Raw genomic sequence first — 27934 nt, forward strand, 5'->3', positions numbered from 1 at the left:
CATACGATGTGAAGTTGGACGCCTGAGAAAATTTTTATGCGCACAAAAAATGATTTATCCACAACCACTCGATTGGATATCCAACGGAAACGAATAACCTAGAGTCTCACAGTATAATCCCAAGTTCACTGTAGTCTCTGCTCACTAATCTCTCTACTCTCTCTCTCTCTCTTCTCACTAATCTCTACCTCCAAACCTCTCTGAATCCCTTTCCCTCTCTCAAAAACAATTCTCTCTCTCCCTCTCTCTAAAAATCTCCCTCTAAAACTCAGTGCAACTAAATCAAATCCTGCTCATACAAAAGAGGCGGCCACGGCTTCTGCAACCCTCCCCTAATGGCGAACAACGATCCTCACTTGTCAGTTTCTTTCGTCCCTTCTGATGCCTCTGCGCGGGACGAGCTCTTAGACCCTCTAGCCTCCCATGGCCCCACTTCTAAGCCCTCAAAGTTCCAGCCCAAGTTCAAACCTCGTCCCAATTCCAGAAACCCCAACCCTAAAGCTAACTCGAATGGCACTGTATCAGAACCTTCCGCATCTCTCAATCAAGGCCCTTCAGTGAAGCGGAAGCCACCAGAAATTTCGGAGACTATCGATCAAGGGTTTTCCATGGGAAAGGGGGCACAAGGGATAGCAGAGGTTATGGCGAAAGTGAAGCTTGAACCAACGGAAAATGGAGTATCTCGCGTGAAAATGGAGGAGGATGTGGAATTGAAGGTTAAAAAGGATTCAATGGAAGAGGTTATGGAGGAAGCAAAGGTGGACATGGAGATAGAAAGTGAGGGGTTGGGATCGAGCGATTCTTCATGGAAAGGAGGGGAAGATAGATTGGTGAGAACAATCGATTTGTTTCTGGTTCCTTCGCCTATTGATCCTGATACACAGGTCAGGTTTTGCTTCATTGAATATTGGTTTTTGTCTTTCTTTATTTGGTAGAAGAGGCGAGCTGGGTGTGAAGCAGCAGGTTTATTGATTAATTAAGTTGCAGGTTTATGCAAATTAGCTGAGAAAGGGATTTTTATCTTTAGCCAGGAGATTTTTGTTTTTGTTTACATTCAGTCCATTCTTATGATTGTGCAGTTTGTTTTTTTTTTTTTTTTGAGAAATAGTTTGCAGTTGCTTTTTTACTACAATGAATAAAACTTGGAGCATTTTCTATTTTTTTTGGTGTTTATTTATCAATGTAGTCCTGGCTTCCATTTTGTTATATTTTCCCCAAAATTATGAAACAGGTTATTCATTGAGATGCAGAGATACTGTTCAGTTATGATTGTATCATGTTTTCTTTCTGGATAAATAATCAGGAGCAGCCTGGAAATGTGTTGTTTTATAATGATTTAATTTATTTTTCCCTTTTCTAGTTTTGTCCTTGAAGAAACAAGTTTTTTTATTGGTATTCACCCTTCTGCAATATAAAGAGACACTCTTTTGCTTTTTGAATCGGGAAACACTTTTTCCATAATATAACTAAATATATTTATTTTTCTGGCTTCAAGTGGAGTATAGATTTCATGGATTGTTTATTCTTTGCAGCTCTCTCTATTTTATATTTTTTAATTTTTATTTTTTAACATTGCAGCTTTATATAAATCAGTATCCTCTTAGGGCTTGCTGGCGTCCGTATGAATTCGATGAAAGGTGTCAAGAGGTTGGCTGCCGAGTACATTGCTTATCAATACTTTCTCATGTTTATTATGTTTTAAAGTGCATTACTAGGATATTGAATTGCTTTCTATAAATTTTGAGTTATGGTTTTTGAGTAGCTTTTTTTTGGGTTTGCTTCCTTAAACTTTATTTATTTTGTTCAGGTGAGAATAAGGCCTAAACAATCCAAGGTAGAATTTGATTTGACCGTCGATGACAAGAGTCCATATTATGACCCGAATACTGATGATGACATGAGAATAACAAAGCAGGTTGGTTCCTAAGAATCATTTGCATTTTAGTTGAACATAATGAAGTGTTATAGTTGTCAAAAAAATACATAATGAAGAGTTATAGCTCTAAAAACAAAACATAACGAGTGTTATTCTTCATTCATTGCACAAACACGGTGAGGTTTTCTGCTACCAATTGTTGGAGCAAACTTTTGGTTATAAGAGAGTTTCTTCACTGGCATTTGAATATGAAGAGTCCATTTGGCCGTCCAAGTTTGTCCTTGTCATTTGCTTGTAAAGAGATTGCTTGATCAAATTAATGATGTGATCCAATCCGCTCATTAGATTTTGTGTTATTTTTTTGGTAATTTCACTAGTTTTTGGGTCAATCTTATTTAGTGGTTGATAATATCCTGTTGTTGTTTATGAAGTCATCTCCTAGGAGAACTTGTGCATGGGTGCACTATACTGCCAAGTGCCAAGTAGCTCAAGGTGTACTGAGAAAAGGCTATTCAGAGTTATATGAATTTTGAGAACGTCCTTTCTTTTCTCAATTTTTTGGGTAACGCATTGGATAGTTTAAATCCTTTTTTATTTGAAGAACTTATTTAGCCCTTCTCTTCATACTCTCAGTTCTGATTATGTTGGATCCTGCTTGATATCCATCATCATCTCTAGGAACTCCAACAATATCACTTGGAAATTCACAATGGTTTATGGTCCTGACAGACCTGATCTTGGGGGAAGCCTTCTGGCAGGAGCTCAATGCTATTGCTTTTACTAAACCCAGCCCTTGGATGATCAGCGGGGACTTCAATACTATTGGATGGCTCCATGAAACCCATAGCCCTGCTAGCATCAGTCAGTATGATTGGTTTCTCCAATTTCATTGCCTAGAATAACCTTTTACAAATCGCTCTTAATGGTTCCTCCTACACTTGGTCTAACACTCCTCTACCCCCACTTTGATTTAGCTAGATTATTTCCTGGCTTCATAGGAATGGACTTCTTTACTGGCTCGTGCTCCCTTGACCTACTTCTGACCACAAACACATTGTGAACCAAAACCTTTCTAATTCAAATTTCCAATTCCTCAAATCTGTTATCATACTTTGGAGTTGCAATATCCTTGCCAATTTTGCTTCTACCAAAAATTCCTTCCTTTCCGAGATCAATGGCCTTGACTTTCTTAAAGAATCGAGACCTCTTAGCTCTTCCGAACTCTCCAGGAGACAGGAGGTCCCAGTCCAGATATTGGATCTCCTTAAGAAAGAGGAAACCTATTGGTTTTCATTGCTCTAGAATCAAATTGCTTAAGGTGGGAGAAGTGAATACTTTCTTTTTCAACAAGATTGCTAGTTCCAGACATAGGCGTAACGTTATCAATCATATTTTTGTTGGCCGGGAATTTTTCTTTGACCCACTAGAGATTAATTTGACCATCATTTTCTTTTTTCAGAACCTCTTTTCTGCCCAACTTGGTCCTCGGCTCTCACCCCGTTATTTTCGATCTTTCCTTCCTTTCTATCTCGTAGGAGAAGGCTAATTGGCTAGAAAATTCCTTTGACCTAGAAGAAATTTCCCTGGCTATTGCTGATTTCAGAAAAGCAATGTTAAAAAAATGTGGATTAGGCCGCCTAGACGACCAGGGGTCCAGGTTGCCTAGGTGGCTAGGGCGGTGGGGTGCCAAAGTCCTTAGATGGCCTGTCCATGAAATTGGGTTCTAGGCTGCAGGGATGTTTAAGGGGTTTGGTTGGTTGGAAGCCATACCCCACCAATTGTTCTTAGAAACGTTCACCACCCCCCCCCCCCCCCCCCCCCCAACAACTACAAATAAAGAAATTATATAAGTCCTTAATACATCATAGATATATGATACATCAATCACAAATTTGAAATAGGATTACTACAAGTTTAAAAGTAAAGCTAAAAAGATTGCCCATTTCCCAAGAGCAACATTCTACATTATCAGTTCATCAATGCCATTAAACAAGAAAAAAATGCACAAGAACAATGCAATAGAAACAAAATAAGAAAAGAAAATCACATTATATGGCCTTCTTCAATTAAGAGACAAATATAAGACCAAATGACCAACCAATAACCTATAAAAATCCATTTAAATTAAGTTCCATGAGATTTCTTTGAGATTGTGTTACGTTATTGTAATGAAATGTCATTGATCACAAACCCAAATCCACCCTTGAATAGGATTCAGACATAAACTTGGAATTAATTACAAATACAAAAACAAACAAGCAAAAAAAAAAAAACTTTAAATCAACAAACCCTAAGAAAAATATTTTAATCCACTGACCTTTCAAGAGAGATAAACTGTAAAAAATCTTGGAAAAAAAAAAAAAAACTAAATGTTGGAAAAGTTTGACAACAATTTCTATATTGGAAAAAATCTTGAGTCTTTTTTTTTTTTTTTTTAAGTTTTCCTCTCTCTGGAGAGAGGCAAACTGGTTTTGGGGGTTGCAATGGGCCCCAAAACCTTCCCCCCCTCTCTTCTCTAAAATAGGGAGGAGAAGTACCTAAATGCCCTTGCGAAGGGCATTTTTCCTCTCCAAGGGCTCAAGGTGCCGCTTAGGCAAAGCCTCAGTTGCCTAAGCAGCCCGCCTAGCACCCCTTCGGTACGGGCAAATTTTCGTACCTTGGACAAAAGACAAAACCCTAGGACTTGATGGTTTTTCATAGCAATCTTCTAGAGATTCTGGGAAATTATATCTCATGATGTCCTTGCCTTTTCTAGTGAATTCTTTCATAGAGGTGTTATTACCATGAATGCAACTTTCATCACCTTGGTCCCCAAAGTCGATGTTCTAGCAACATTGATGACTTCATACCAATTGGCCTTCTCAATTCCTCCTACAAGATCTTAACCACATGTCTTGCTTCTAGGCTCGAATTAATCCTTGGAGACATCATTTCTCCAACCAAAGTGGTTTTGTTCACAATCCCAGATTTTGGATGGTGCCCTGTGCTCTCTTGAAGTGATCCACTCCAAACATCTTTCCGAGACCCCTTGTATCATCCTCAAATTTGACTTGGAGAAAGCATGTGAACATGTTGATTGGTTGACACTTGATCAAGTTCTAGCCAAAATGGGCTTCTATCAACTAGAGCTCTTTGTCAAGGAGATGTTATCTCACCTTTCTCTTTGCTATTGTGGCTAAAGTTTTTAGGAGGTCCATCTCTCATGGCCATATGTTATGGTTTCAAAACTTCTAGATCAGACAATGTTATATCTCGCCTCCAATATGCAAATGGCACTCTTGTCTTTTACTCTTTTGTAACACCCCAGAGGTGCTCCAACGTTGCCTCTTGGATGAAGATCAATATGGCTAAATTGAAACTAATGGAAATTGTGGTCATCCTTGACACCCTCTTGGCTTTCACCTCTAGATTAGGATGTGGAACAAACAACCACTCGACCCAAGTATCTCAGCCTCCCCTTGTACTTGGAAAAACTAGTAATGCACACTGGGGCCATGTCATTGAGAGCTTCAAAGGCGCTTGGTTCTTTGAATAGGTCGTTTCTTTCTCTAGGGGGTTGCATTACACTCATCAAAGCCATCCTTTCCAATATACTCGTCTATTGTAACTTCCTGTTCCTCGTGCCTTCTAGTCTTGTCTAGTCTATAATACGTCTCATGAATCCTTCCTTTGGTATGGTACATCTCTTAAAGAAATATCTATTTGGTTGTTTGGGACAAAGTATACCAACATAAAACTTATATTATATTGATAAAATGTCACTCCTTTCAAAAAACTAAAATAAAGAATGTACCTACCTAAACATCTTGGAGGGTTAGGTATTTAGGAATCGTATACATATGAACCTTGCGCTATTGGGGAAATGATGGTGGCATTTTGCCAATGGCCATGACCTTCTATGGTGAGAGGTCTTTTTTCGCATATATGGAATAGACATTCTTGGTTGGTTTTTCTCTTAAGGTACGAAGAAATTGGCCCTATGGTATAGATGAGTATCTATGAATGTTGGCAATGGTTTATCCTTCATTAGATACAAGGTGAGCCGAGGCAACATATGTCTTATTGCTCAACACCTGATTGGATCACATCCTCTCAAAGTCTTGTAGCCAAACCTTCTCCAAATTATCGGCCCTCCCAATGCCATGGTAGTCCAATGCTCGATTTAGAACACCACCTTTAGAAGATCACTCTCGGACTATGAGACCGAAGTCCTTCTGACCCTTCGTAGTCTTTTGTTAGCCTTTTCCATTTTCAACTTTGATTGTGATGAAAAGAATTTGGACCTAGTCCCATACTGGAATTTTCTTAATATCATCGTTCTATAAAGTCCTTCCCAAAAGCACACCTTTGGTTGGCTGGTGATCCGCAATCATAATCTCACTGTGGAACAATTACAAAGAAGAGGTTTTTCCACTTGCGAATCGATTCTAGTATGTGCTTGGAAGCATAGGAAACTCATAGTCTCCACTTCCTTCATTGTAGTTTCATTGATGCTCTTTGGGCCATCAACTTGAAAGATTTCAATTGGCAGTGGTGACCACCAGTTCCACCGAAACAACTCTTCTTGGCCTTCTTCTACACCCCGCGCCCCCAATCCAAAAGCAATCATCTTCCTTTGGAGGGCTCTCCACTCTATGGACGATCTTTGGGGAGAAAAACTCTGTTGGGGTTGTGTGGCCATTTAAGGGCCTTATGAGAGCCTGTAAAACTATGACTATAGGGATGTGATAGCTCTAGTGGGAGCGTGGTCTGGATGGACTTTGTGGCATGGTCTAGGGTCTGTGAGGTATCACTGATGCTGTGACTCACCTGAGTTTTGATGGGCTATGGCTCAGGTTGATGTCTAAAAACTTGTAGCCCTGGGCATTTGTGCACAACCAATAAGGGTTTCGATGTGCTGCATCCCTTGGTGAGGTTGGACTTGTGCTCAAGGTGGTTGGCCAAGGGACTGGGTGTGACCCCTGTGTGCGGTGGTTGGCCAGTGAGGACAAGGGCCTCTTCATTACCATTGCATGGTATGTACACTAGATAGCCGTCTTGGAAGTAGCTGTCTAAGTGAGGGTGTGTCGTGTACATGTGCCGAAGAGATGTTTACCTACAACACTGGATTGTGTTAGAGGGACTCATGAGGTATTGTGCTAGTATGGGTCTTGGACTCCTCCTCAGGGAGGAAATTGTAATCCATGGGCTAGGATCGTGTCTCCTTCTTTTATTGGTTGACTTTAATACTCTTAAGTATAAAGATCTCTCTGGATATTTTATTTTGGTGAAAAAGGATTTTTAAATAAACAAAAATCAAATTTCTAGATTTATTTAATTCATAGAGAAGGAAAAAATATTTATTGGTTTTCTAAAATTCATTTTATTAATATAAAATTCTTTTGGGCATATGGGGGACCATTAGGACTTTGGGCTCACCACATATGAGCCCATTGGGTGGGGGTGTGGGGCCCACATTGCCCACCATGTGTGGGAAGCTCAACTTACTTCATTCTTTCCTTTTGAGTGTGGCTTGTGATGGAAGCCACCTAATTGATTTGAAATTAAAGGAAGGTTTTGTGAAATGAGTATTGATTGTTTTAAAATACGAAGGTGTAGAGATTGATTGAAATCTAATATGTAAATACATAGTATTTTCTCTACGCAAATATTTGATAGGAATAGAGTTATGGAAACTGAGGGATAATGGTTCTAGCTCATTCATCTAATCATGATGGTTGATCTAAGGAATGAAGGGCTAAGATCTCTTCACCCCACAGGTCTCCGTGATCTACGATCAGGATTAAATCTCGTAATGATGGAAAGACCCTAGACCCCAATACCCTAGATTTTATATGGGGTGTGTTCTCTACATACTTGGAATTGGATTGGCCTCTCTCTTTCACCCACAAGCAGGTACCCCCCACTCTCTCTCTCTCTCTTGTTTCTCTTTGTTTTAGGGTTTCAAACATTGTGTGTCTGTGTGTGTGGTGAAACCCTAAGGGGCAAGCCCAAGCCACCAAGGGATGACATGCCCTAGAGCAGATAGTACATGTGCCTATGTCTTGTGGTATGAGATTGCTTTCGTCCCATGTCATATTCTCAAGAGGTTTTGTGTAGGCTTCTTGAATTATGAGACAAGGTTAGAACCGAGATCTCGTGTGCCATTGGTGGAGGAGACACAATATGGGGTGTACGAAGTCCTTGTGGGTAACTTGAGGCAAGGTGTTCAGTAATTCTATGGCTCCATGTTTCTTGATTCTTCATGCATTGTATTTTTGTATGATTGTAAAGAATTGTAATTGTACGCAAGAGAAGATTTAGGGTTTATTTTTATGAATATACTTGTAATTTTGGACACCAGTCAGTGTTCTAACCAATATGAATAAAAAAAAGAACAAAATTTTTTCAACTGGATATACTTGCCTAGATCACATTGTCCATCTTTCAAACTCAAGAATTTTTAGAGGAAAACAAAAGACGAGATCAAATATTGCAGATCATTCCCAAATTCTTGCCATCTTTTGGGTACAAACCGCAAACTCCTTTAACACTTCTCCAAGTCTGCCTTTTTTTTTTTGATAATGTTAACTTTGTATTGCTATAAGAGAGAGAATACAAGTGAAAGGGGGGGAGAGAGGACCTCGAGTACCCCCGAGGCGGGTACCTTGGTCAAAAAATAGGTCCAGAGACCCTATACAAAAAATCAGCCCTGTCCTGCCGGATTACAAAAAATTAGCGAGTAGCCAAAAAGGGGCTTATAAGAGACGCCCAAGTACAGTAAAAAAGAAAAGGTAACTATAGTCCAGGGAAGCCTCTATGGTCCAGAGCAAAAAAGGAGATGGACTGGTCAGGGTCTTCCACACTTGCCCGTGCTCCGTCTTTAGCAAGAAGATCGGCGAGCTTGTTTGACATCCGCCAAGTATGCCTCCATAAGACGTTCATATCCCTGCATATATAGTTGATTTCATCAAAAATCGTGGAGAGGTACCAAGGAGAAGGGGAGGTGCCTGCTGCCCAAGAAATGATGTTTTGGGCGTCTCCTTCCACCACCTAGTGTTGACCCCAAGAGGGGTTGAATCTTTTGAGACCCAGCAGAAGAGCCTTTCTCCAAGTCTGCCTTTCTGTCACATTTGGGTGACGCAATCACTCTTAAACCTCTCAAACCAAAACGATCTACTTTGGGGATCCCTTCAATTCAAGGCACAGTAAAGCTCAACTTTGATGGATGTGACGAAGGGAACCCAGGTCCTTTTGGTTTCGGGCGTATCTTCAGGGACTATGAAGGCAGCATCTTATTCTCTTTTTTTGGCTCCGTTAACATTGCTGGCGCCATCTGGACTGAGACAAATGTTCTCCTTGAAGGCTCGAAAATGTCTAATACAACTTGGGGTGAAAATCTAATAGTTGAAGGTGACTCCAAGAATATTGTACTTTGGGCTCAAAGGATGAATGAAACTTTGGCATTTTTCTTATATATTTAACGGGTTTTCGAGCTATGCAGGCTGCTTTGAGTTGTCTTCCATCATATTTGGTGGAAGCCAACGTGGCTGCAGAGCTCTGGCTAAGGAGGGCACTGCTAGTGTTGCCTCACCAACAAGCTAAAGTCCTTTAAAAGTGTACTCTTTTGGATGCATACTTTTTGGATCTCCTTTGACATTCCTCTCTCTTCCTTGTTCTACACCCCCCCCCCCCAACACACAAAAAAAGAAAAGAAAAAAGAAACTTGTTTCTTTTCTCTCTCTTCCATTCTCACCCATCTTACTTTTCTCTCTTCCCCTCCCTTCTTTAAAATATGCTCTCTCTGTCTCTAATTCACTTTCCTATAACTACTCGGTCTCTTGTTAATCACTTTTTCCCTGTAACTCACCTTCTTTCCTCTCTATCACAACTTCTGCTCTCCTATTCTCTCAACCCCACCATCTTTCTTCCGTTTTATACTCTGCTGTTTCTTTTATCTCCTTCTCTACTCACTTGCTTGAGCACTTGAGGTGTAGGCTGCCAATCACTCTTTTTTATTAATACTAAAGCATTTTTTTGTATAGAGCACAGGACTTGTCAGCTGCCTTAAGCTCACTTCCTGTGAGGACCTTTGTACATTATTTCTATAAGTAATATATCGTTAAGAATATAAAAAATCTTATTAAAATTGCGTATGTTTCTTTGGACATGTCTTTAGTGTGGTTTTATCTGTGATGGGACCATTTTTGCGGCATATTGATTGCTCTTTAATATCAGTGAAGTAGGCGTTTACAAGATATGCACTAGGTAGAAGTCAGAATAATACTAAAGTTCCAAAATGTTATTTTTGATAAATAGTTCCAGAATGTCACAGTTTCAGTTACTTGAATTGTTTATTAAGATAAGGGAAAAGTTTATATAGAGCTGAGGCTCTAAACAATCAAATTTGAGCCTACCTCAAAAATTTCACTGGAAGAAGTTGTTTTGATGCCCAAATATGCTCAAATTGATCATCTCGACATCAAGATGCATGGACATGAGAAAAAAATGGATTTCGAGTTTTGCAAATGGTATATTTTATAACACATTTTTGGACTGTCAATTTTCAAGATTTTGAAGTTTTCATAGATCTGTCGATCTACATTATTTTTGAAGCATTGAACTTTATAAATAAAGATGAAAATATATTTTAAGGCTATCACTAAGATTTCCAGTATTGAAACCACATTTCTCTATACTATTTGAAGTAGGCTCTAATTTGATTGTTTAGAGCCTAGGCTTTATACAATCCGCACCCTTAAGATAATTCTATGCTTTTGTTTTATTTCACTTATTCTGATTTGTTTCTCATAAGAGTAATGTTTGTCCGGGGATATTACTTCAAAAAGGAAGTGATTCCTACTGCAGTAAGAAATTCTATAAATAACGTACTCACGCTCAACTTATATGTCAAAATATGAAATACGATTTGACATCTTAAAGCGCTAAGCCTTTCCAGACTTTGACATCAATGGAGGCATCTCTTGCAACAGGATATGGTGTTGGGATTCTCTCTGGCAGCAAGGTATGGTTTTCTTCCAAGCAGGGAATTTCTTGCTGTATTTCTCTTTATGACATCATCTGCCCTTCTGCCATGCCCATGCTTGAAATACCTAAAACATAAATGATTGGATGGGAAGTTGGTGACATCTTTCATAATTCAATAGATTTTAGATTCTGATTTTGGAATTGTTATCTGAACATCGGAATAATGAAATGAAGAAATTTGTATGTTTCCTTGTATTATTGGATAAGTTGTTTATTGGCTGATGCTGGTGATTTATTTATTGACCTGTCTACTGGTATAAATGCATTGAGAAGAGACTCCCTGGTCAGCTTCCTTCCAATGTTGATTGTTATATGTATGTGCATGGTGTTTTCCCCTCGTCAGCTTCATTCCAATGTTGATTGTCATATGTATGTGCATGGTGTTTTCCACATGCTTTTGTTATAATGCAAACATGTTTCCCCCTTTGACTTTGAAAGGCAATTAGATCTTGTGATGGAAGTCACAAGGTAGTGTCTATTTCATGATGCCTTTTCAGTGTTCGTGGTAAACAGATATCTTGTTTTGCCCCTCAGATTAACTAATCCAGCTTTCAAACAGGTTGCTTATGCTTCCTCCCTTCAAATTGGTTGGCAGTTGGGTTCGAATATATATATATATATATATAAAAGTTTTCAAATTAAGACATTGAACTACATTTACCAAAGTCATCTATGGTCTGTTGGGTGGATTTTAAGTATATGGGGCACAAACTATGTTTTTTGTTTTTCATGAATACTAATTCTTATCTTGCCTGGCAGTTATTCCTTAATCGTGTTCAAGCAGTTCTACAGCTTCGACCATCAATGGATCACCTGAAGAAGTCAGCCCAGGATTCAAGAAAAAATGACAGTCGCACCTCAGAAGAACCTACCACATCAAATAAGAAAAGTAAACAGGAATCTGTTGGACCTTCTAAGATTCAGGTGACTTCGTTTATATTCCAACACTGCTGCTTGCCCTCTTTCCCTTTACTATATGCTATATACTGAGTGATGCTATAAACTGAATTGTTATGTAGGCATCCATTATCACTCATGGCCTTATTTGATTCTATTTTCAACCTCCTTGGACAATAGATGCAGTCCTTACCCTTTTGACTGCTATGGTTATTTTCTGCTCTGAGAATTGTGCTTGTACTTCAACATATCAAAAAAAATATGAACAATTGCGCATGACTTTCTATATAACGAAAATTAACTTAAGGAAGTGGAAATTTACGAGTCTTACAACTCCACATTTAGAAATCTCAATCACGAATCTATGGAAGTGGAAGGAGTTCATGTCACCTTTTCTATACTTGATACGGGAGAAAAGTGTGGAGGGTGAAACGATTATTTTGCCATTACCACTATTTTCCTTTTCATCAGAAATAGGATGCTCAGTACCTCTGTGCAGCTGAGTTACATGGAGGTTTCTTTCTTTTTTTTTTCTCTCTCTCTCAGGTCCAACCATTTGTTGCAAAAAGAAAAGGGTTTTGTTAGGCTACACCACTTGATGGTGTATACTCTTAAAGTCCTCAACATTTTTGGACACTTAAATACCCTCGAATTGTAATACAAAATTTTCAAGTAGGGGCATTTTTGGTCATTTAGAAGGGTAGAATGGATATTTATATAAGAAAATAATGGCATACTATTAGTAGTTAAAACATTTAATGCATCATGTGGGTGATGTTCATTGTTCACTATTGTTAATAAATGCTTTTGTTTCTATTAGGAATTTTTACTTTACCCTTGATTAATTACTTCAAATACCCCTAGACAAAAAGTTACTACACTAAAGGATAAGGGTATCTAAGTGTCCGAAAATGTTGAGGACTTCAAGGTTATACACCACAAGTGGTGTAGCCTAACAAAACCCAAAAGAAAAAGATAAAAAGTGTGGCCTTTGGTAACTCAACTATTGGTGTATCAAAAAAGCAAAAAGGCAAAAAAGGATGTTCTCTAGGAAACAGGACTGCCTGGAGGTAATTGGGCTTCTCATGCACTATTTATGCTAAAACAACTTTTAATAAAGGGCGTGGAAGTTTATTTTCTTTTGATTCAAAGATCTGTTGCAAAAAGAAAGGGAATAAAAAGAAGAGAGAGAAAAAGGTAGCCTCTTGGCGACTCAACAGTCTGCTGGAGTATTTCTATTAAAAGATGGGTCAGCTCGTTTGTATTCTTGAGATGAACTCCAAGGTTTTGAACCCTTGACCTTTGGCCCTATTTCCATTAAAGTCCGTATATGAAAGGATGGTGTTTGGGGAGGCTGCAGCTTTATACAACTAGACCACAAAACTCTGCCAGAAAACTCAGATCCAACACCAGACCCTTCAATGAATCCTGAATCTACGTTATCTGCTTTGGTAGATCAGGATTTGTGTAGTCGAACCCAAATAGTTGGGAAAAGGCTATGTTGATGATGATGTGCTCCAAAAATGACATAGATTTGGTGGATCTATGAAAACTTACTGTCTAAAAAAAAATGTTCCAACTTGGAACGTGTTTAGATTTTGAAATTGATTTTTTTTTTAATATCCATTTTCAACAAGGTGAGGATGACATGTTCCCCTTGTCTATGGCCCTGGAACTGGTTTTTGAGGTGAAGTATCAGCTGCGGCCTTATAAAATACTTGTCCTTTAAGAAAATAATAGTTGGGAGGGCACAATACTCATTTTGGTTTCTCATTTTTATATGCATCATGAAAGGAAGAGGTCAGAAGTCATCTCCTGTATTTGCATAACTTAATTTCTTTGATTATGGGTGGTAAGGAGTTATATGAATATATCTGGAGATAGCTACTATTGTATATGGAAGAAAATAAAGAATGTCTTCTCCTGTATGCTCATATTCTGATCTCAAATAAAATTGATTCAACCTCAAAATATAGATTGTGCTAGAGTTACCATTTAGTTTAACCGAACTAATTTGCAAGGGATCTGCCATGTTTAGATCAAGAAAAAGAGGACTGATTTTTCAGAAAATAGACAAAAGAAATGACGAAACCAATGTTCAACAACAAAAAGAAAAAGAAGAATAAGGGATCGACTAGACCTTCTGATATCCTTCAATACTCAAACCAATCAGCATAATTTTCTGCAGTGATTGGTATTTCAAATGTATTTTTGGTAAACTTAGTAATTCTATGTGAGAATACTACAGAAAAGTTCCAAATATCCGATGTTCACAAAATTGAGATCTCAGGGTTATAGTTCTTGAGGAGAATCCCCTTCAAGTGGATTGATGCACGTATGATCACTGATAAGTAACGTGATACAAAAGTTGTCACGAATGCTGGCCTAGTACTAAAGATTGTGTCTATTTTTAGAAGATTCGGATGAATTTCAGATAGGGTCAAGAAAGTAGCAACAAAGGAGCTGAAGTCCTGAATTTACTGGGACAGGTCACATATTCTGCATGTGAGAACAATGTTGGCAGACTGTGTATTGCTGAGATTCTGATATACGAGGGATAGGGTTACCTGAAAGACATAAGATTTGAGAGTAATGATTAGAACTGAGTGTTGAACATTAGTTATTGGACTGATCATCTTCTATCATTGTCTCAGATTCCGTGTTAATCTCAGACTAGTTGTTGGTGTATAACAAGTTTCACGCAATGGGTAGCCAATGATGATGTCGATACTGTAAAGAGGGGAGAGTCTTTTCTTATCATTTTTTTAACCACGTTGCAGATTGATGTTGTATTGACATCCCATTAATTTTGCTTATGTTGATTACCTTTACAATTTTTTTCCTTCTTCTTAATGAAATTCCATCAGTAATAAAAGAAAAACTGATTTTATTCGATACTGATAGAAACAGAGATTGGCCCTTTAAACAGTCCGCTTTGAAATAAATAATTAAAAGAATTTTGTTAGGCTACTTCCTTCTCATGGAGAGTGTCCTTAGCTTACTCAACATTTTTGGACACTTGCCAATATTTTAAAATAGAGTGTCTTTGTTTTGGGGGTATTTTAGTTAGTTAATCATGGGTAAAATTAAAATTTTGATAGAAACACAAGTATTTACTAACTATAATGAGGAATAACCTCCCACATCTGATGTGATATCATTCACATTGGGTATCAAGCCATCTACATTGAGCATTAATTACTTTCTAATAGCTAGTAAACTACCATTGTCTTCTTATAGAAATATCTAGTCCATCCCTCAGTATTGACAAAAATGCCCTTTTCAAAAAGTTTTTGTACTACAAAGCAAGGTTAATTGTCAAATGAATGTTGAGTAGGTGAATAGAATCGTCCATGAGAGTCAACAGAGCCTACAAAGCCCATTATTAAAATGTGCTTCAGGGGGTAATGTAATAATAAATACAACGAAAATGGCTAAGTGGTGTTTGCGTACAATGTGATATGGAACAACAGACATAGACTTGGGTGAAACCCTTGACATGAGAATCAGTTTACCTTTTAATGAAATTTTTTTTTTTGAGGAAATCTTTAATGAAAAAGTTGACTTAAAGTTTATTGTGTACACCGTCTGGCGAATTGGTGTTTTTCCCTAAGATTTGTGTCTCTTTCACAACCTTTTCACCTCAGGAAGTCACATGGCTTTGACAAGGTTTAAGGGTTCTTTTCTTGAAGAGACTGTTGAAACAAGTGTACCATAGAAAGGAATAAAGGCTGACAGGAAACAAAAACAATCAATGCAATGATTTTTCCATAGTTACTTTTCTTTCTATATGTAAATGAGTCATACCTGAACATGAGGACTGAATAGCTCTTACCAAAATATGGGCTAATTGCCAAGGTATGAATGGTCCGCCTTTACTGTTGTCATTACATTAGAAGAACCCCATTTGATAATGAGTGAGGTCCACCTTGAATCAAAAAGACAAAGAGGATGGGCTCAACGCTGACCTTTGATGTGGACCTATTGTCATTGAAAACTCATTCATCTCTCCACTGGTTATTCGGACACTAGTTAGCCCTCCTTAGTGTGTCTCTCTCACCAAGTCGATATAATATCTAGAGACTCTCTTCTTTTCCAACACCCACCAAATTAAATATCGAGGTACTCTCATAAGATTTCTCTAGATCAATAACACTCATGTGGAGGTCCCTTTCCTTTCGCCCCAAACTTCTCAATCAGTTGCCTAAGTAGTAAAATCACCTCAATTGTTTACCTCTCTAGCATAAAATCGAATTGGTTTTTAGATACACTCATTTCATGGCTTAGTCGTGCTTAATCACTCTCTCCCAGAGCTTCATAGTGTGGCTCATAAGTTTGATCCTCGATAGTTCGCACATTTCTGTACGTCTCATTTGTCTTGTAAACAGGTTCCACAATACGTTTCCTGTACTATAGTACTTTTTCTCCATTCTTCTGGCATTTCTTTGTTCTCAATACCTTGTTGAACAACTTGGTCAACTAGCCAATACCGATCTCCCTCATGCATTTCCAAACCTGTATCGGGATACTATCTAGTCCTAAAGCCTTTTCGATCTTCATCCCCTTCCAAGCTTCTCCTTTATCCTTGAAGTGGTATTGTCCTTTTGTATGCTCATTCTATAGTGACTAGCAAATCGATATTTATTCTTTAATTTGATTATTTGATTTGAATTTTGATAAAGTAGAAATATTAAAATATAAATAGATATTTTTGATTTGAAACAATCTAATTCATACATACATACATACGTACGTACGTACATAACATATGTACGTACATACATACATACATACATACAGACATATATACATATATGTGGAAAAGTCTTCCCAATGCCTATAGGCGAAAATAAACAGTGATTTCGCCTATGCTCATCACCGTCCAAAGTTCATCACACAGTCACGATTGTCGGTTAGTGTTTCAATTTTCATTTTTTTTCTATAAATTGGAATGGTCTAAAATTTAAAGCGTGTGTACATCTTAGTGAGGCGCACCTAATAAAAATATGAAAAAAAATATTTCACAAAATATAAATTGACGAAAATACCCCCCTAAATTTTCAGGGATATTTTGGTCAATTTAGATTTTACGAATTATTTTTTTATATTTTAATTAGATTCTCCTATTTTTGATGGACACACATTCCAAATTTCAGATCATTCCGATTTGTAGAAACAAAATGAAAATAATTGAAACATTACCGGACAACTGTGACTGTGCGATGAACTTTGGACGGTGATGAGCATAGGCGAAATCACTGTTCATTTTCGCCTATAGGCGTTGCGTAGTGTTTTCCATATATATATATATATATATATATATATATATAGCTATAGTATTGTATATATACTGTATTAGTACTTATTAGATGTTTGATGTTTTATATTCATATTACTTAGATAACATATTCTATAACATTTTCTAGAATGAATCTATATAGTATAGAATATGAAGTATCCTATTCAATTCAACAACAATGTAATAAATTGAAGGGAGATATGACTCAAAGAAGAATTATTAGAAATCGGAAAGAAAATCAGAAATTTGGATTCGATCACATTGTATCCAATATGAAATATGTAACTCTTAAATATGAAGAAATAGAAGCTGCCATAGTAATTTTCCATAGAAAAGAAGGAAATGGTGGGAGAACCATTCCTTCCAACTCTTTGTTAATTTTTTGGGACCAATCTTGGTTTTCAATTTTTATGCTGGTATTGTGGCCGACTGTCGTGGCTGCAGTGCACGAGTCAACCTGTCTGATCCTAAGAATGGGTCAGTGGTGAATCAATAATTTGAAATTGCTTGTGAGCTATTTTTTTACGATTGATTACTTGTAAATTCAATTTCAATTGCAAACTACATTTGTTGTTGTTTTTCTGTTATAACACTTGCAATTTGCCATCAACCATTATAGCCATTTGGCAAGTTGTAAACATGAAATGTAATTATTAATTTTATGTGGCTGTACATACAAGCTTCCTTTACAGACATTGTAGAGTTGCTATAGGGTATTTTTGTTGCCTTGATCAATATGAGGTTATGTTTCGGGATTTACTTCATAAAGAATCGTGGAATTGATTTGTTCTATATCATATAATTACATGATTATTTTATTCACTTCTTAATTCTACCATGAATGTCCAAATTGTTGTTTTACCAGGCAACTGATGAGGGGCAAAAGGCAAGCACTTCACGGGAGGATGAACCAGAGGTATGACATCTGAAATATAATAAATGAGACTTGAATTGCAAAATTTTCTTTCTAAGAAGTATTGTTTATGAAATGAGAAAATATTCAAAATTTGTGATGGTTGTTTTTGCTTCCATGTGGTTTGGTAAACTATCTTTTTGGTATTTACTAGTGAATGAAATTCGCCCGTTTGGGAGCCTAGGTAGGTGGCCTAGGCAGTCGAGGGGGCTATCCAGAACCGAATAGAGCCTATGTATAGGCCTTATTTGGTTTGGTATTATGGTGCCGGCACTGCCTAGGTGGCCCTAGGCCTTCAAGTTTTGATGTGTGACATCTCTCTGTTCCCCGCCTCCTCTCTCCCCTATATACACTCACACACACACACATACACACATGGACCCATATTCTCTCTCTACATAAAGAAAAAGAAGAGGATGACCTCCTAGAGTTTGATGCAAGGCCCCTCTCTTGCTCTTTCACATTGCTATATGCTCTCTCTGCACATACGAAGAAGAGACAGAAGAAGATGAGCTCTTAAGTGTTCTATGCGAGGCCTCTCTCTCTCTCTCTCTCTCTCTCTCTTTCATACATACATATGGACCCATATGTTCACTTTCTCTCTCACATATATGAAGAGAAGAAGACGGCCTCCAAGTGTTGGTGCTTGTCCCCTCGCTTAGAAATCCATATCTCTCTCTAGATATAAGAAGAAAAAGACACGAACGACCTCTGAGTGTTTGTTGTGAGGCCTCTCCCTCTCTCTCTCCGGGTGTTCAATGCGAGGCCTCTCTCTTTCTCACATGCATATACACACATGGACGTATATTCTTTACACAAAAAAAGAAGATGATCGCTTCGAAGTGTTCGATAAGAGGCCTCTCTCTCTCTCATGTACCGATATGGTCCCCTCTCTTTCTCTATATGTAAGAGGAAGAAAAAGAAGAAGACATCCCCAGAGTGTTCGATGCAAGGCCTTGCACATACACACAAAGAGGCCCAAGTATCTGGGCATCCACCTAGGCTGCCAAATCCACCTTTTGTGACAATAGTTATTTTTTCCATATTATCATTCCAATATGAAGGCACTATACCTTTTGATGAATGCTGATGATCGCTATCATGCTTTTTATCAGTGTGAATAAGAACTCTCGAGTGATGTTTGATTGGATCTGACAATTTTGAATGATCTAGTGATTAAGTTACACAGACAGATTTCTTTTATTGAATTGTCATTCTAATTTTTTTCTTAAAGTTCTATTTTTCCTTTCCAATAACAATAGATCTCTAAGGTTTTACTCGAGCTGCTGAGCAGCTTAATTTTCCCCTTCTCCAGCGACAACCGTAGCCGGCTCGAGAGTGAATTTTACGAGTTTAGTCATATCAATCAATAGAACAAAAAAAAAAAGCTGTGGTCCACATATTGAGTTTTTTTAGCAAGCTGCTTTTCTGGACCTGCACCATGAGTAGTAGTTTTTCTGAATCTGCATGTTGGGGAAAACTCTCTGAATGTTATCACAGGGTGAAGAGGGGAGTCACTTGTCATATGGAACTGCTTGTTGCTCATCCCATCTTCGATTTACGTTTTCCTTTATACCATATACCACTCAATCATTGGTTTACTTGTCTATTTCCACTTCTTACAACCCTTAATGATTATTCAATGTGCAAATTACTCTGTCAATGGTTGCGGATATAGTCTTCCTTTACAATGTTGAATTGGTACATAACTTTGTGACTATTAGAACTAATTATGGTAGTATACTACTTGCTTCTCATGTTGAAATTGCAACCTTGGTTTGCTTGATTCAAATGGTAGTATACTTTATGATGTTCTTTATTACATTAATTAGCTATGACCTTGTTACTTGGGGCTATGGGATTGGGAAGTTCTAGTCGTGATCTTAAGTTTTTTGTGGGATGAATTTAGACCTTCAATCATTGATGGCCCACGGAGAAATACAATTAGATGATGACGGAGTGTTATGGTTTGTTGGATCATGGATATGTAAAACGTGTGCTGGTAAGGTGATATAGAAAGAATGAGGAAGAAAGACAATAAGAACAAGAGAAAGAAATAGGCATTGAGAGAATATACTCTCTCACCGAGTCTGTGGGGGAGTCCACCTTATGGGTTGAGATTTATTGCCCTCTCTCTATGCTTGCAATGCAATTAATCCCAAGAAAATGTTTTTGCGAGAACCAAAAACTCAATTCAACTTCTCTGTATTTCCAAAACGCATTACATATATTTAAAACAACAAACCTGATAGCCGAGTTGATTCTTTAAGAATCTTAAAATCTTTAAATTTGAGCTCTCATCTTGCCATCACAAAAATACCCCTAAAATCTTTACAAACAAAAGATACAAATACCCCAAAATCTACAAAGAAAAAGACCAGATTGACCCTAATTTGAAAATTCTAGAAACCGAACAATAAATCCTACCACGTCGTAAGGTTTTGCTGCCTTCCGAAGATTTAGGCTGAGGCTTTGTTGGTTGGGATTTAGGGTGATGACATTGTAACTACTAGTTCAAATCCTACCACTAAACTATGCAAAAATAAAGAGGCTTTGTTGCTTCCTAGATTTTTTGATCTACATTATGGAGGAGATTTCAGAAGTGTTCTATATTGATGTTCCCAATCACCATGTTCAAATGAATGGCAATACGAAGGATAACTTCTTGGTGAAAATTCAGGTGTCTAGGTTTAGATTCTGGGACTCCGTCTCTGTAATCCTTGGTAAATTGCTTAAGTAAGTTGTCTTAATTAGTAAGATGTTATGTTCCATTGTTATGTTTCAAGTAAATTACCTTATTTGTATTTAAAAAGTTGTTGTATTCATGTTATTCTTTGTACATGAATAGAGGTTGTATAGTAGGTCGTTTATATAGATAAGTAATGTTAAATTGATTTGCGTCTATTATCTACTTCAATATTACTGGTTATGGTACCAAAGACCGTAATACATTAGTAGTGGCAAACTCAAAAAGAAGTTTAGGAAGTGTGATGGTGACAGCAAAGAGACAATTAGTTTTTTCCTTCCTTTGATTGTAATGGTATGTGAGTCTAGGCATATGTGAGATTTATATTGATTTCTCTTTAATCAATCAGCAAACACAGTCTATTTATTTAGGTATTTGATTAATTTTTATGGAAAATTATGGAATTATGACCACCTTATAGTTTTTCTTGCCAATCTTTGTGGTAAGCTATGTAATTTTTACCTTGGTTGATATGGGTAGCCTTTTTACATTGTATGGAGTTCCTCTCCGTGATACCCATCTATCAGACATTCTTCGTTAGGAGGAGGCAAGCTCAAGAAATCAAATTCCACTAATTTAATTGTAAACTTGCAGAAAAATTTCATGATTAGGATTTGATTTTTACCAAACAGGTTGGAAAGTTTGGATTGATCTACCGTGATGACTTATATTTTGGTTTCTGTGTATTGATTAATTGATGAAAACTTTATCTTTCGGCACCATTTAGCTCGGGTGCTCTTATATGAATGATTATTGTTCATGGAATGTGAGTTATATTCTAATTTATAATCGCCCCCTCCCCCCACCCCCCTGGTTTTTTTTTTCTTATTGAACTGGAAATTGTTCTTGTTTGGTGTTTACTGCAAGTGATATGGGGCTCTATAAGCATTGCACCATGCTGTCTTGATTGAGGAAATCTGTAACTTCTGTTTTTTGCGTGACTTTTCTCCTTTTCTGAATTTGTTGGGGTTGTAATCTGCTTTTGTGGCTTTTTTTTTTCTTCCAATTTTATAAATGTTGTATGATGCAAACGTGTATAACCATATTCTAACATTTTCTAGTGAAAGCCCTTTTCATGAGTTACACTCTTTTTGTGCTGGTGACTCCTGTGTCCCCTTTGTTGCAATAGTGGGATTGGTGTGATTCAATTTATTTTAAATAGTACAGTGAATCATATAATATGAGCATCATTTTGTCTTTGACCTATATTTTGGAATTTCGTTCAGCCTTGGATTACTCTTGAGTATCATGGCATGGAAAGCCCTACTAGAGATTATTTCTGGCAGAAAATGGTGACAGAAGAAAATTCTCAACAACAATTGTTTATGAGTGTGTAAGGCCTGGCTTCATTTACATAGTAAATTTCAATATTTAGTTTTGTATTATACATTATTTTTAGATCTTCTGATATACTTCATTATCGTGTGTAGGAATCATTATATAACCTCTTGGATTCCAGGAAGAGATAGTGCTCCCCTTGAAAGAGCTTGTATTAACCATGGCAGAGGGGGCAGTGATTCAAGGTTCTATCTGTCAAATGCATCTTAATATTTTTCAAATATTTCATGAAAACGAATTTGCAGTTTAAGTTTTTATTGCAGATGGTGATGGAAAATTTTGTCTAGTACTGGTATGTTGTGTATTGTACTCCAAACTGCTAATTTTGCTCTTTATGCCTGAGGCATTCACCTCTAGTCACAGCTTGGATAAAGTTACTATAGGAGAAGTCTAAGGACCAGACTTGAGATCCTTCCTGCGGCTTGACTCTCCTAAAACATAAAATCCTTGCTTTAGGTTTTAAGGTTCTTTCTAAGTGCCGTTTTTTTGTTTATTATTATTTTTCAATTCTTCTGTTTCCTTTACTTTTTTGCTTTTCCCTGATGATGTCATAATTTGTTTGTGTTTAGTACTTTAAATATTCCCTTCATATTTACATGATCTATGTATAGATGTACCAATTCTGCTTGTTTGCATACATATTAGAGATTTTGTTAGTTTGTAAGTGAGAGTGACCATGGTATCTGTCTCTGTAAACTCTGCTACCGTTTATGAAGCTTCTGTGTTTCACATTAATACCATTCTTGATTTTCTTAAAAAAGAGGTCGCTGTGCCATGTCTTCAATGAAATTCCTGGATTGGATGAAATTTTCTGGATCATTATGTTTTTTTCCAAACTTGAAAGAAACCATTAGAAAGGTCTTTGGAGTTTTCTACATTCTTGCAAAGGGATTTTGCCTTTTACATTACAGACACAGAATATAATTATGTTGGTGGAAAGTGGATCGCGGAATGGTTGAGATTTTAAAGGGAAAAGTTTAACATGAAGCTACAGTTAACAGTATCCAAAAAAAAAACTTTAACATGAAGCTTTTCTCTAAAAAAAACGAAGAGAGAGAGGAAAGAGAAAACTATGAGACATATATTATTTATGAAGTTCTTCATACTGTTCTCTTTACTTTTTGAGTCTACCTGATTATCATGTAATCTGACAAATTTTGCATTAGTTTGATACTGTTTAACATAGGTTTCCCTTGTATGCTGCTACAGTCTCTCTGATGCATTGTCCCTCGAAGAACATATCAAACTGTTGCTTTCTAAGGTCAGTATGCATATTTGGATCGAAGAACAATGGTTTCTATAATGTTGTAGATTTGGTTATGAACAGTTTAAATCTAGGTAACTGATAATTGTTCTATACCCAAATGTCACCAGTGGTTCATTGTTAGTATTATTAATTGTCTTTGCTGTCGAGAATCATTAGTATGTCACTGTAAAATTGCTCATCTTCCAAACATCCCGACCTGCTTCTTTCTCTGCTTCTGTTTTCTTGGTTCTAACCAGGAATTTTTTTTTTTAATTTTCTTCTGTAATTTAATTCATTAAGGCAACCAACGGGATATCAAGGTAAATAGCAGACAAAAATAGCTGAAGGCAACAGATGAATTTTAAAGTATCCAGGAAACTAGTCTGATAATTTAGTTTGATGCTCATCTATATTCTCGTGCAAGGCAGCTAGAGAGCAGCATGAATCAGCTGTTTTCTATCACTGTGACGACTTATGGTGCTTAGATTCTTTTAGAGCATTGATTGTTCTGCCCTCTTCCATTTGGAAAATATAACCTTTGTTATTAAAAAGAAAGAAAATATTAATACCCTTTGTTTCCTTCTGTCAGGGACAAAACGAAATCCTTCCGTTTGAAATTCTCATGCGGCATGCTCCTGTGGGTTTAACTGAGCAAGAAGTCCTTAAGGTGCTCCAAAAGCATGCCCACTTAGTGCAGGGGTATTGGGTCCCCAAAAGCCCATTGAGATATGAAGCTGAATATTGTAAGGTTCGGGACTACATTCTCCTCTTGTTCCACAAAGAACGAGTGATACAACATGATGAAGTGAAGGGGTTACTAAGCTGGAAGACTGAGATTTTTGAAAAGGTTATGAATCCATTGGGATCTCGGAATCGTGAGCTTAAGCGTTGGGAATTCAAACTTCCCACCCAGAAATCCTTTTTACAAAGCCATGAGAATGTGGTGGAAGATCAATCTCGGCTTTGGTCGAGTCTGGAAAAGCATCTAATGGATTCATTACCGTGGCTTAAAAATAAGGCTTCAAATTCCCGGGTTTCATCTAAAATAAATACAAAGGGTTCTTCTAGTGTGGCCCCACTCTCTGGTCGTGGTGATCAGCCTGCAAAAAGTGTCGCAGATGGGGCTCAAATCTCTGAGAGATCAATAATGTCAGAAGAAGTTAGAGAGGCAATTTCAGATGCGCTTCGAGATGTGTTCAAGAAGTACCATGTTTGCAGGTACTTAATGCTTTTTGTCATTGTTCTCATATTGAATTTGGGAAAGTATACTATATCCAATTGGATTATGAAACAGTAAGATCCCTTGGGTTTATTGCCGTCTGTTGAAATGGGTGGTGATGGAGAGATTTGGACCCACCATTCGTGACATGGCTGTTTTGGCTGGTCCTACCTTCTGTTTTCATTAGTGTTTGAAAAATTGAACCGGAACGATTAACAGACATGGGGCTGGAAGCAGTTCAACTGACCTTAATCGGGCAAGTCCCGGGTGGTCAAAAAAGTGTTAAAAAAATAAAAAGATACAAAAAAATATATATGAAACGTATATTTAAAGCATGATTGAATAAAGAGCATCCACGTAAAGTTGAAAATTAATAAAAAAAAAAAGGATTTTAAAGAAGTCAATTTGTGCCTAAGGGTATTTTTGAATTTTTTAAAAAAAAGTTTAGAAATTGTAAAAATAAGTATTAATGACCAAAAGAATTTCCAATCTTTTTCAAAATGATTAAAAACATTAAAAAAATGCATTACAAATAAAATCCCTTTTTTTTTAGGATTTTATATAATGTTTTTGAATTTCTTTTAAAATACCCAGCCAGTTTTGGATCCGATCTAACTGGATGGTTAGAATTTGAACTGCCCGACTTTTCATACACTGGTTTCCATCACTATCCATATCAATGGAAGGTGATGATCCCCCAGGCACTATGGTTTACTGGATTATCCTCTGAAAATTTGCGTGAAGGCGTGGTTCTTAGAATCTATATAATCGTATAATGGTCTTCATCAAAGTGTACTATTATCCAAGGAACTACGGAAAATGATACTCCATTGGGTTCATCTTATCCTCATCCAATGAAATGATTGGTAGTGCAGAAAGAGACTTTAATTCACCAGAACAGGATGTTACCCCAACTGTGGGTTCCGCATCCTCTTCGATAAAGCCGATTGTTTAATCGAGGGGTGTCGATCCCAATTGATTATGGTTTTCCTGAGTCCACAGGACTATGCTATGCTTTCATGTTATTCGAGTTCCATCTTTGATTTGATATAAATTCATCTCTCTTCTGCATAGCTTTAGACTGCATAAATGCTGTGAGCTGTTCATCTTCATATATTTTCTCCTTGATTTGGTTGATATTTATCTCATTCTAAGTGTTTATTGATTTCTTTAAAATATTTATCTCATTCTAAGTGTTTATTGATTTCTTTAAAATTTTGTACCTGTAATGGCTTCATCTGATCAATTTTTTTGGTTCCTTTCCTACTGAATGCACATAGCTTTTTACTTCCACTCCCTTTTTTCTCTTAATTTCTGTAAAGAAGAAATCAATGTGAAAGTTTCTCTCTCTCTCTCTCTCGCTCTCTCTCTCTCTCTCTCTCTCTCTCTCTCTCTCTAACAGACATACAAATGCACCTGTTATGTGTCTTCCAACCTTAAGAGTTTGGATCTAGATGTGCGACTTTGACTTGGAAGTTAGAACCATAGTTGTTAGGATTGGGACCGGGCTCTGGAACAGGATCGGGACCATGGAATCTTGATAGGCTAGAAGCTGCCTATGATTTGGATTGCTGTTGGTACACCCTGAATTTTAGGGGTCTCAAAGCCAGCATGTCGGGGAGCTTGATCCCAATTTTTTGGGGATCACATGACATATTCTAAAGGTCCTGGACCCATCTAGTAAAAGTATCATTTTTCTCTTTGAAAGATATACAAAACATGATTTTGCAATGTAATCGCTTTCTTTTTCTAATATATATACATTTGGAACTTTGTTTTTTTAAAAGATCAATCCCACATGAGTATGATTTATATCGACCGATCTCTAAGAGATGTGTTACCCCCATATTGAAGCAAGATTCACCCAAGGTCCAGTTCTGGGAGCGTGGGATTGCTCGGATCACTACCAAGTTGGGAGATCTCGGTAAGGCGGTAACTATGGTTCGAACTGCTGCAATTTAGATATGATGAGGATAAGCTACTTCCTCCATCACCCAATTTAAAACTTATTAAAGTCCTATGAACTTTTTGGTTGAGTAATATTGGGGTTACCTGAGATCGTGGTTTTTGGGTTACTCATCTCTGGAACTCATAATATTTTACTGATTTGATGTTTAGATTCCGGAAGCAAAATGGATGACGTTCTTTCACTTCTTAAACTATCTCCCATTCTCTCTCTTTCGTACTTGCAGCCTGCCGATGTTACGCTCAGGATTACGTGATTTGGGTATCTCCAAATCTGTTACACCGAAAGCTGCTACAAGAGTTGCCGCAGCTGCAGCGCATGGGGCTGCTGCATCTGATGCTGAACTTCTCTCTCATGTCAATAAAGTCGCTGTAAATATACATGGAGTTTATGCGCTGAAGTCACTTAGCAATCCACTATTAGACCCTTTGAGGTGACAAATTATGCATATTTGTTGTTTCTTCTTTACATATTAATTTTTCTCTTTTTGGGTTTCTTTATATATAATATCTTCTTATTTTGTTTCATGCATTGGATAGGGAGGTTGTTATTAGTCTTCTTTGTGCAAGTAAACCAAAGGCAAAGCTAAAGAAAGTAGAAGTAATGCAAGCTTTTAAGATCAAGTTTAACAAGGAGGATGTCCCCCCCAATGTATATAAACAGGTCTGCATCAAATCTCTCTTTCTGATACACACATGAAGTGCATCTCATCCATGTGCGTATCTAAGTCGTTCTCGCCTTTGACAGGTTTTAACTGAACTATGCGTCTCACAGGCTGGTGGGTGGGTGCTGAAAAGTGGGGATGGAAGGCCCCTATGAATCTCTGACCTCTTTCCAAATCCCACAATGATAACAGGCTGGGTCTCATTGACACCATATCAATTACGAACGGCAACTTCATTCCTCTCCCTCTCTCTCTTTTGACATGGCATACAACAGTCAAGAAAGTGCAGATCATTGACACACTGACACAGTAAACTAAAATTGTGATCAGTGTTCAAATAGGTATAGAGAGAAGGGAATCAGTCATATTTCGTACAAATTTTGATTGCAACGATTTGTATATGGGAGGTACTTGACTGTTGTAAGGGAGGTCTTGCTCCTTAAACAGAGAAAGAATAGAGAAGGCTTTCGGGTTGTGGTAATTATTGCCTTTAGGGCTTCACTCAATGCTCATTCAGTCAAGTGTTGATAACATTAGAAAAGAAAAATATATCTTCATAGTAGACCTGAATCTTGGTGATGTAGCCTACTCGATGTAGCAATCGAGAGAAAAAGAAAATAAATAAATAAAGAAAAGATAGGTTTTATGTATCCATGAAAAAATATTATCTTAAAATTGAGTGGATTTCCTTTGACTTTTAGATGATCAGATCCAAGTATTTGGAAAGATGTAGTTTTTTCTTT

The 27934-nt window shown here is 37.3% G+C and overlaps 1 protein-coding gene across 7 annotated transcripts; it reads left to right on the forward strand.

The window, feature by feature from the left end:
• Positions 1-10: 10 nt before the first annotated feature.
• LOC18427945 (SIN-like family protein) lies at positions 11-27738 on the forward strand. 7 transcript variants are annotated; one of them, XR_016043093.1, is made up of 13 exons: positions 11-884; positions 1579-1647; positions 1808-1915; positions 10815-10880; positions 11663-11827; positions 17965-18015; positions 21985-22091; positions 22189-22281; positions 23306-23357; positions 23932-24560; positions 26416-26960; positions 27067-27190; positions 27275-27738. XR_016043093.1 is itself a non-coding variant. In XM_006836987.4 (13 exons), exons 1-13 carry the CDS (start codon positions 336-338, stop codon positions 27344-27346), a joined length of 2292 nt encoding a protein of 763 aa, XP_006837050.2. In that variant the 5' UTR covers positions 11-335; the 3' UTR covers positions 27347-27738. The 7 variants fall into 7 exon arrangements, 6 of the variants coding, with proteins under 6 accessions (XP_006837050.2, XP_020519134.2, XP_020519135.2 ...); XM_006836987.4 differs by having other exon boundaries at positions 26754-26960; XM_020663475.2 differs by having other exon boundaries at positions 26754-26960; positions 27302-27738.
• Positions 27739-27934: the final 196 nt, after the last annotated feature.

This window comes from Amborella trichopoda, chromosome 10 (genome assembly GCF_054954075.1).
Source record: "Amborella trichopoda isolate Santa Cruz 75 chromosome 10, AtrichopodaSantaCruz75HAP2 v2.0, whole genome shotgun sequence".
Classification (NCBI taxonomy): Eukaryota; Viridiplantae; Streptophyta; class Magnoliopsida; order Amborellales; family Amborellaceae; genus Amborella; species Amborella trichopoda.